Genomic DNA, 11384 nt, shown 5'->3' with positions numbered 1-11384 from the left:
ATGTGAAAGGAATAATTGCCATACTTCATGGGCGTTGATGTAGATTTAAGGGTGCGACATCGTTGGCTAAGGTAATAGTATTAAGAGGTTACCGCGGAAATACATACCAACCCCATTTTACTTCCAAAACGCTATTTAGTACAATGAATTTGCACTTAGTATATTTTAGGTTAGTCAAAGATTTATTCGACTTTAAGCACAATGAAGTTTAGTTTCTTAGCAAATTTTAGTAGTTAGATGTTTTATCCTTAAATCAAATTGGATCGCTGTTCCCGTTGTTGCCATATCTAAACTATTACCTCAAACTGCATCTGCTCTTGCGCAGTTTCGTTTTTATACGCTAGATGGCAGTTTTAGCAGCGATTTCGGGAGTTGATAAAATTTACGATTTTCTAAAGATAATTGGCTCCTAATTAGTAGAATTTCGGATGTTATATTTATTTGATATATTTTATCTTCAGCCTAAAGTGCAATAGTGGCAGCCCTTAGTGCTAAGAACATGAAATGTTTACCCTTGTTGTTGCTTTATCTCAGAATTTATTTACTTAGTTTTATTACGTTTGCCGGCTAATGCATGTTTAGTTTTATTTAGTTCCACAACTAGCTTCATTTAAAATTGCACTCTATTAGCGTCGTATCCTAATTTGTTTCGCTCAAAAGTTCCTTCCGTCCAGAGAAATTGGAATTTGCATAAGCTTCCATAATTGAACCGCGAGTTTTGCGCAAATTTTTTAACTAAACTAAACTGAAAATCTGCGCAGGATTCGAAGTTTTGCCGTCGCTTTTCTATGTATTTTTTTATCTTGATTTGAATCAGATGATCCGAACTTTCTACTTGACCAACGCTTAAGCATATCTTTTAAGAATCGTGTGATATAGCCTAATCAAAATCTCCTCTAAGTCCTATTTTAAATACTAAACCAAATCTACTGTACTTAATTTAATGCTACGCTACGCGGTTAAATTGTTAGGGTTAACTTATAAAGGATAACTTGTAAAGTTAAGTGATTCGTCCTTTATCACAATTTGTCCATTTCCTGATCCATAGAAAAGTGGGAAATAGTTTATATAATTGACTTTTGCCAAAAGAGATAGTTGAAGTCAGTACCGTGTTTCGATTTGTGGAAAGCCTTCGACGACGTATCATATTCCAAGCGTAATCTAGGTGTATCCGTTCGTTATTGTCGGGAAACGCGGTTTCCCTCATATCTCTTATATTAATAGGTGTACTTAGCTAATTACAAATATAATCTTCAATGTTAGATTTTCATGGTACTGATTTGTGACACGACAAATATTATAGTAAAACATTAGAGTTTCTATTCGATGCTAGATGTTAGTAGATAGTGAATTTCCTATATTGTTGTCTTTTCATTTGAGACTTGTTCAGAGCCCACCACAGGGACACGTATTGGGGCCCTAATTGTTCATAGTGTATGTTGTTGCTCTCACGTTGTTTGCTCCAAATCCTGAATGTACAAAATAAGTGACACCGCTAGTGAATTCTGCTAGGTTTTTGTTAGAAATCGCTTATGTACCCTTAGCGTCACTGGAATTGTTCTCTCATTTGAAAATATATCGTAAGCGGAGCACTTAATGTTGGTAATGTATAATTAATCTAAATGTTAATCGTGACGAAGATATCCCTAATATTTAGTTTGATAAACCGTCGCTTCGATGTCAGATGAATCCTGAGAACTTATTTATGTGAATGTGGAACAATCTTAGAGCTTTATCGAATTTGATAATAATTTACGGAAAAATATTTATTATAAAAATAATAACAATAAAAAAAATAAATGTGGTAGAGTTTCACTGTTAGAATATTCCCGCAACTAATCGTAATTCTATTTTAAACGTCGCTAGTTGTGTAGTAAGCCTGCCGATTCTAGGTAGACTATCCGATGCTTATGACCGTACACGGTTCAAGAATCCTCTTATAGATATATGACTATTTATAATTAAAGCATATTCGATGTGAATTTCGGTGTTATGGTGACGGTTAGGTGTTATTCGATGTCTTATGAGCTATTTAGTGGCCATGGGCGCCTTTTGCATCGTGCACAAATACTCTATTGATAAATGTTTAATCTCTGATACGGGCGGAGGGAGTTAATATAAGTTGCCGGTAGGAGTCGGGAGTAGTCGGACAATAAGTAGTCCTGAGCTATTGTGATAGGTTGCAGACGGTTGTACCGCCACGGTTACTTTAAGTTTGACGCTTCTACGCGGTTTTGCCGTAAAATAGGTTTTTTCTAATGGGTATTTTGTGGATTTGATATTTTTTCAGCGGTTGTTTAGCGTGCATATAATAATATAGTCGTAACTAATATTTTTGCTACTCGCCGATTTGCGTAAGTTCTGTCCAATTTTATAGGAATGGCATCATGAATTTTTGATACGTGAGGACCAAATTGGTTATTTTCTATTCGTGTTGTGTTTAACGGATGAAACAGGATTTATTTTGCCAGTTCCTCTTAATGTAAGTGAGAATTTCTAAGATATTTTTATAGTTGTAAGCGATGAATTAAGTTTTTTTACTATGTAGCTACTGTAAGACGGTTGGCGGCGGTTCGGCGTTTCTGTTTGACGTCTTGTCTAAATCTCGTAACGATAAACATATTTTTAAACTATCCGAAGTTGAGCGAGTTTTGCTTTTGTTTGAACAGAGTCGTCGAACGGTCAAGAGTGCACAAGTATTATAACGCATGTGCTTTTAGTTTGTCTTCGCAAATGCCGATATCGAATATTTCATTGCGGTGCTATACATTTCTCGGTGTATTTTTTAAGTTTAAGTGATAATTGTTTCCAATTATTTGGGTTATTTAAGATACAAACAAATGTTTTGCATTAAGATTGTTACTGTTTATGTTTATTGTGATGGAATACTCATTGAGGAGATTGAAATTTAACTATCAAATGACAATTCACTGTAGAAGCTTCATATAAATTACGATAGTTTTAACAACTAGTCGATTCAGCGACATATCCGATTTTTTCATATCGGTAAAATATCCGATTTAACAGTTAAATTTCAATTTCCTTGTGCACAGCACAAAGGTGTATGGAAACGTTCCTCTAATGTTTGTATTTCACGAATACGCTAAATTTACTAAATCGTTGGCTTTACATCTATTTTTTATCGTCCCTGCATTTTGTTAGCCGCCAATTCGTCATGTCAAAACGTTTGAGAACTGTCAAAAACGTCAAAACTCGTAAATGTCATTTGACTTTGTTTTGACATTACGAATCTGCTGCGCGTCACACTGCCAATTTCCAAATGCCCATTATTGTATAATTTTATCTGTTTTTATTACGTTTTTTGTTTTTCGCTTCTTATGCTAACCGTACAGATACACGCTTTAGGCGGGATATACTAAGGTGGATTTGGAATAATCCATTTATTATCTATGTGCGGTGGGCCGTTAAGTTAGGTGTGAAGTTCGCTAGTCCTCAAAGTTTCGATCTGTCCGTATAGATGTTTTAGATAAATACAAATTACTGTCTGTGGTGAATATCGAATTTTATGAGCTTATTATCACTCGGGCCCGTGTTTCAAAACATAACTCAATCTGAGTCCCGTCAAAAATGAGGAAATTGTTTGCTCATACTCGATTCGGATCCACGTTTTGTAATACGAGCCCTATTCCCTCGGGATTGCGTAGTTGTAAAGTTGATTGATATTCCACGTCTCAAATATATATTATCCTACTGTTTTTTCCATAATAATTACTTTTATTATATTATATTTACCAATATATATTCTATATGAGAAAAAGAAACAATATTTGATTTATAAGAATTTTTTATCATCTACCTTTCCCTACCAATTTTAAGAAACTACCGTCATTTTTAGTTTAACAAGGTGAGACGTGTAATATCGATGAGTGCGAAAAATAAAGACGGCAAAATCGTATTATTGCAAATTTGAAATTTTAAAACTAAGTAATTTTTTAAAACTGTATTATTTCCTATGCGTCATTACGTTTATTCACAAAATTATATATTTTTAAAGGTGACTTTCGAACTATAATGACGTAACAATGTAGTAAAGAAAAACTTTGGTGCGTTGCAGTTTTAAGAATTGGTACAGTAAGGCAACGCACTCGCGAGCCCTCTGCCATTGAGACTGGCCTGCCCGATTGCCCTTGTTAAAAAAAAATAGCATACGGCCTCTTATCCCATGACGGTTCGATATGCAGATAATATTCGTACGATTTTGCCGTCGTGATAAATTTTTCAAAGGAAGAATATTTCATAAGATGCCAAGTAATCTGTCGCATGGACCAAGGTACAAGTGTTGCTCACTTCACTTGCTGGCAGTTAGCATTTTAAATGTTTAATATTTTGAACTCTACATGTTAGATCGGTGTATACAATATCTTTGTAATTTTAGACTTTCACATTGATTTTAATGTTGAATTCGCCAAATGCATTTCTTATACTCAAAGGAATAAAATGTTTTTAGAATTCAACATTGTGGGTATAATGAATTAGATGGCGTAGACGAGTGACAGACTGATTTAGGGCAGGTATTTAAAGGATTGTGTTCAGGACAAAAGGTAGCTGCTGGTTCGCAGTATTAATGAGGGTAGTTGTAATATTGTATGTCGAAACATAGCAATGGTATTGTGCAATATTGTTTAAATCAACTGATACCAACTGGTATTACGAAGTTCTTTGTTATTTCTTGAAAATTTTATATGTTGTTATTCTTGCATGACTCTGTTGAACTAAATAAAATTTAGCTGAATTTTATATAATAAGCGATAGAAAATGTATTTAAGTTAATTTGTTTCTGAAATAATATTAGTCTTTAAACCGACAGAACCTTTTTTGCGTCTACCTTAGCCATTTTTATTATTTCACAATTTTAGAAATTGTTAGCGAAAAACTGAAATTTAAATTTAAAATAATTTAAATAAATTTTCAAATAGCTCCCCTTAACAATCATATTGCCCCCCTGTTGGGCCCCACATTGGGTTGGTTTAAATTAGTATTGTTTCAGAAGCTCTAATGACAGCAGAAAATCTGTTTTTGTATCTTAATTAAATATGTACCTAGGTGTTATGTTAGATATTTAATTAAACCTTTATGACAATATTTGGATGACTTTCCAAAAATTAGGGCATCGCCCAACATATAGAAAATATTTAGTTTTTATGTGACCAATTGTTGTTCTCAATTCAGATCTTTTATTTATAAAACTGTGGTGTAAAGTAAATTGTCACCCAATCAATTTTATGTTTAAATATACAACTACCCTCACGTAGAACATTTTAGTCGTGTCGGTGTTATAGTTGACGATTTATTAGTGTTTACGCCAGTGTTAAAGGTGTTGTCCTCATGAGCAGTCATAGATATTGGTTATCTCTATTCAGTAGTTATGCTAGTTGCAGTCATGATTTTTCTTACTAATAATTTGTTACTGTTTTGGCACGATATTAATTACCTTCTGACAAAATATATAATGATATAAAGTTTTGTGTTTTATTTTATCCCTTTCGTCATACTTTTCATTGTATTTTTCAGTATTTCTCCTCTACTAAACGACTATCTTAAACGACCCGTGGGCGAATTGACATTGTCGTTCTCTTGAATCTAATCTAATCTATGATGAAGATAAAATAAGCTTCTGATCTCAATGTGATGTCTATGTCAAATGATTTCAGTATGTGTGGGAGTATAGTATAACGATTAATAATATAAGTCGACGTTTAAATGGACGGACTTTAATCAATTCGTGTCCCACGATCACATTGTATTTGGTATAAGTTTTAATATATAAATATGTGCCGTTTTTTTATATTTATCTAATATCGGTACAATTTATATTAATTTTATGGATACTAAAAAGACAAAAATATTTATAATAATTTATTAGATATCTACAAAATATTATTTACATCTAAAGTATTTTACATTACAAGCTCACTTAAGTTCACGCTCAATTCAAAGAGTTGCTTTGAACAGCTAGTACCTCCATGCTTCGCTTCAGCAGAGGGGTTTCAAACATATTCACTAGACACTATAAGACACTTCACTTTTCTTCACTAAGCGCTAGTTGAACTTTGCCCAGCTTCCCACTTGGTACGTCAATGCTATTTAATGTTTGTGTAATAATCCCCGTGGCGACAGTCACATTGTTCTCTCTGACCGTGAATGGTTGCCCAGTAACCATGACCATGCCTTCTAGAAGGGTAAGATACACCTCTGCATGGTCACCAGGCATAAGCATCTGCATTGTTGGCTCTGAAAATAAAGTGTCATAATAATAAAAGTTGTGTCCAAGAATTATTTTAAATATTGAATAAAATGAGGATTTGTTTGGTTTGTTCTACAGCTATTGATAACATTAATTTTTAAACTACACAACAAAAGACATTATTTCAAATTTAACAAACATAAGATAAAATCTCATATTAAGCTCAATAATAATAACGGACACACAAATTACTGGTGTAATTGAAAAAAATGGTTTTACAACTTGAAACATAACATAAAACGGTGACAAAATTAAAAAAAATATATTTCTTCAAACCTTTTGTTAAATATAAATTTAATTAAAAAGATTTTTAGCAAAGCACTTTTCAATTCTATTCAAACCATGTATATGTAAAACTGTTAAGGTATTTTCACAACGGAATGCGGGTGCGTTGGCGACCTTTTAAGATTTTTTCCCTTTTAAATTGTAATTACTTTTGGCCTTAAGTCGGCTATTTCATTCATACATATTCCCACTTGTTTCATTCGCTGTCAGACATCAAACTTTTTCAACCATGATCATGTAAACTGTTAGTTTTTTTTCTTACCTTTTAAGAATATTAAATAAACTTGGTGAAACACAAAATAATTACCTAAATCAATCCGACAAGCAATGTTCCAAGTGCCACTAAACATTTGCTGCGAATATTTGGAAAAGACCGGTTTCTTCCTCCCGCCTTCACTTCGGGAGAGGAAATAAATCTTCGCTTTGAAATGATTACTCATAGAAGCACTATCCAGGGCACATAACAACATCCCAGTCTCGACGGCTCGGAGTTTTAAACCACGTAATAATACACCTACGTTGTCACCTGCTAACGCCTGGAAAAAATATCTATTAAAACCCTACTTTAGTGAAACTAACGCGTCATTAAACAATCGTACTTTACACTTCATATGTAAAAATAAAAGTGGCAACACTTGAAGATTGATTATAAGGAATTGTGAGGGTAGACCACAAACAAAAATCTAATCTATTGTAAATCCATACTAAATTTTATTTGCCGGGAGTCGAACCGGGTTATAAGACAACAGCGGATGGTTTATAGAAGAAAGAATACTAACCTCTATAACAGAGTTTTTAAAAATCTGAATATCAGAGAGAGATGTTTTTACACTCATTCCAAATCCCAACAAATGCGCTTGATCATTTTTCCTCATGATACCCCTTTTAATTGTACCGACTACTACAGTTCCTCTACCAGGGACTGTAAAGGCCTTGTCTATGGGCATTAGGAATGGCGACTTTAGATCTCTCACTATGGTTGGTACATAGTTATCTATGGTATCAAGAAGTTTGTGAATAGAGGGTACTCCTAAAAAATTATAAAACTTAGATTAAAAGTTGATCAAGTTAAGAAGACAGAGTAGTTCCATATTCCATATTATCAGTGAAATAAACATACAATAGTGACTTTACTATTATATTTTACAACATGTCATATAGAAGTACCACAGTAATCTGTAACATCTTACAAGATTGCAACAACAGTTAAAAAAATGTTGTTTGGCAACTGCTTTTGAAAGTACAGAGGTTGGTGCATGATAAAAAATCCCATATCAGTGAAACATACACAACTGCACAATTCCAGCACACGCTTACATATATTCAAAGGAACTATAACTATACCTATTTCCAACATGTCATCATTTAGTGCTTTCAAGGCTGACCCTTTGACAACCGGTACATTACTTCCATCATAACCAAAGTCAGTTATCATATCTCTCATCTCCAATTCTACTAGCTCTAATACCTGAAAATATATATATAAATATCTTAGTGCCCTTATTCAAGGTAGTGTTAGGGGGATTACACACATAGTTTAAGTGAACATGTTATGTGTTTATAATACACCAGGAAAGTAAGAGATTTGAATTTTATTCTGAATCTGTAAATATCCACCAACAAAAGCTGTTTTATTCAGTACCAAACATTTTGTTAACAAAAAAAGAAATATATATAAATGTACCCATTACTGCTTACATATATCTGCTTTGGACTTGGTGTAAACAAAGAATACTTCAGTATGCAAGTTATTTAAGTATATTTTTCAAACCACATTTCCTTAAAATAGTGTGAATTCTTGTTGTATTTTTTTTTAAGAAGCTAAAACGAATTGTAAAATAATTTAAAGTTGAAGGAATACTTGCCTCATCGTCTACCAAATCAACTTTGTTAATGAAGACTATAATATATTGAACACCAACTTGTTTAGCAAGTAATAAATGTTCGCGTGTCTGTGGCATCGGACCATCATTGGCAGCCACAACTAATATGGCTGCATCCATTTGTGAAGTTCCTGAAAATTTTAAATATGAAAGTATACATAGTGAAGCTTGTTTATTAACTTAATCATTGCATTTGAGCTACCTATTCATTATACTACATTACATTATGCTTTTCTTTGAATTTTATTTCTCTTATTTACACAAGCATTAAATAAACATATAAAAAGGATGTCTCATCACACCTACATATACAAACCTGATATCATGTTCCTAATGTAATCTGCATGTCCAGGGCAATCAGTGTGAGCATAGTGACGTTTTTTAGTACTATAACCCACATGTGCTGCATTAATAGTAATACCTGGAAACCATTGTTCTGATGTTAGGTCCTTCAGGGTATGCTTTAGAAACAAGATGAAGTGATAAGTGTAACTCCAGTACATTAAAACAATTATTAGTTAGACATATGAATATCACCCTTAATGTTGTAAATAAAACTTAACTGGGTCTTCAGATTTATTAGACTACATAAATTAGTTCTTTTTATATATATTAATATGTTTTGGAAAAAAAAATTCAAAGTTTCGCTAACTAAAAATTAGACTTAAATCGAGTACATCATTTGTACACTAAATACTTTGCCTCTCTAAAGGTAGTTCAGAGGTTAGGTTAGCTAGTAAAATAAATGATATAATAATATGTACTACAATTAATACATTTTGAATCCTTTAAATAATTGCTGTACAGTTATGGCTCTATATTAGAGTATATCTTGGCTATCTTGGCAAGTAAATATATTAGGTGCATACCCCTTGCTCTTTCCTCTGGGGCCTTATCAATTTCATCGTAAGAAATATACTTTGCGGTGCCTTCTTTTGACAAAACCTTTGTTATTGCTGCAGTTAATGAAGTTTTTCCATGGTCAACATGTCCTATTGTTCCAACATTACAATGTTTTTTTTCGACAATATCAGGAATTGTTTTAGTAGAAAAATTTCGTAAATCTTTACTAATTAAACTAACACATACTCTATAACCTGGTGAAAAAGAGCGTCCTACATATTGTTTCTGTGTAAACATACAATACACGGAACGCAATATGAATCGTCCATTCATTTTTTATTATATTAAAGCAATATTAGAAAAATAGATTCATTTTAGGTTATCTAAACTTTTCATAACAAATCTTAGATAACAATTTTACAATTTACAGCACTTGACACAGATCAAGTTGAGGTATAGACTATAGAGGTAGCTCACAGGAGTCAAAGAATATCTGTCAAATGTGTTTTTTTTAATCAACAGACGTAAAAGTAGTCAAACGCTTTCCATTCTCAGCTAAAAAATTAAATTAACAAATCATTACTTCGAGGCGATAGGTGCCGTTGGGGAGCTGGAGGCAATGAAATTAACAAAATAACATATTGTAGAACAACACCTAGTAAAAGAGTATGAAAGGCTAAATCATGTATAGAAACCAGAAGTGGAAACTAATTTTCAAGTAAACAGATTTATGGACAGGTCGATTTATAGATTCAAATCAACTTTCAGCTAGATTGCGAGAGAAATACCAAAGTTCCACTTGTATGTCGGTCTTTTTTATGTTCATTTTGAATATTATTCATTATGCCCAAAGTCCTGTACAAATTTTTGTTATAATACCAGTACTAGGGCCCCGGCCTAGCGGCGAAAACAGTACTCTATGTGGGGCCAAAATTGTGCTTTATACAGTTGCAAGCGATGGTCCATGGTGAAGTACCGATAAGGCGAGAGCCTTGCTGAGCATCCCAAGCTTCTTTTCTTCCAAATGACGGTGAAAATGCTAACTGAGGCTTTAAGAAGAGTACTTTAGAAGAGAGGAAGACAAAAGATGTCTTTTTAACGGTAAACGCGCAAACTTGTGTCTTCTTGGGTTTAATTGGACTAGATTTAGTCGACCTCAGTCCGAGGCTCCACGTAGCAGTTTCGACTTTCGACACCCGTTTGTTTCGGTACTGATTGACAACTGCCCGAGGCTTTCGCTATATCCAAACTATCTGCTAGCGCCTCTCCCTGAAAATTAATTACCTCTGCCCATCTGTGTAAGGTAAACGAGAAGGTCAGCAGCTAAGCGACCACAATGATAGCCGTACTGACAATATCTCAGCTGGTGACCCTCTAGATGGTCATCCAAAGTTGAGTTGGGCGCGATTTCATACTTTTGAAGTGGGCTCTTTAGGCGCATGAGGGTAAAATGTTTGTTAATAATATTAACGTCACGAAGATGTGCAGCGTTTTTGACAAAGAAAACGGAGAGAGCGATTGAGAGTGTGAGAACGGAGAAGTACCTCCTATTTTTTTAAATTAAAATTATTTCGTAAAGAGATTTTATTTATTTTAAATTTTATGCAAAATAATTTATTGAAATCTCAATTGACGAATTGAAAATTTCACGTGTTTTTATTATCAAAGAAATTAATTAAAAAAAAAATATATAATTTGTTGTAATTTTCTACACTTTTAATATTTTAATTCATTTCATTCCTAATATCCGTTACATTTTCCCTCCCAATGAACAAGACTTAAAAATTAGTTTGCCAAAAAAGTTTCACTGCTGACATGTACTTTGTACGCACGCACTTTTTTTCCTATATCCCCGATAGAAGTTCAAATCCATGCTCACATATTTCAGCACAGCGCCGCTTATTCCAAGAAATTTAGTTTATGTTCTAGGCAAAATTCATAAATGGAACACGACACTATATAACGAAGCCCGAAGTAGTTGATAGCTTCTTCGTGGTATGAAAGTTAAGGACGGTGACGAGTTTTGAGCCCAACCAAATAGAAGACCTTTGCAAGATTCCAGTGATTCGAGACAAGGCGACTTGTTTTCGAGTTTTTTTGCCTAAAAC

At 33.5% G+C, this 11384-nt stretch overlaps 1 protein-coding gene across 1 annotated transcript; it reads right to left on the bottom strand.

The window, feature by feature from the left end:
* Positions 1 to 5864: 5864 nt before the first annotated feature.
* Positions 5865 to 9707, bottom strand: LOC125059350 (elongation factor Tu-like). Its single transcript, XM_047663737.1, has 7 exons — positions 9303 to 9707; positions 8750 to 8854; positions 8416 to 8564; positions 7895 to 8018; positions 7330 to 7580; positions 6858 to 7086; positions 5865 to 6252 (listed from the first exon to the last, which is right to left on the bottom strand). Exons 1-7 carry the CDS (start codon positions 9607 to 9609, stop codon positions 6041 to 6043), a joined length of 1377 nt encoding a protein of 458 aa, XP_047519693.1. The 5' UTR covers positions 9610 to 9707; the 3' UTR covers positions 5865 to 6040.
* Positions 9708 to 11384: the final 1677 nt, after the last annotated feature.

Source organism: Pieris napi, chromosome 19, assembly GCF_905475465.1.
Source record: "Pieris napi chromosome 19, ilPieNapi1.2, whole genome shotgun sequence".
NCBI lineage: Eukaryota > Metazoa > Arthropoda > Insecta > Lepidoptera > Pieridae > Pieris > Pieris napi.
The sequence above is the reverse complement of the archived record's forward strand: the minus strand, read 5'-3'. Positions and strand labels throughout refer to the sequence as shown.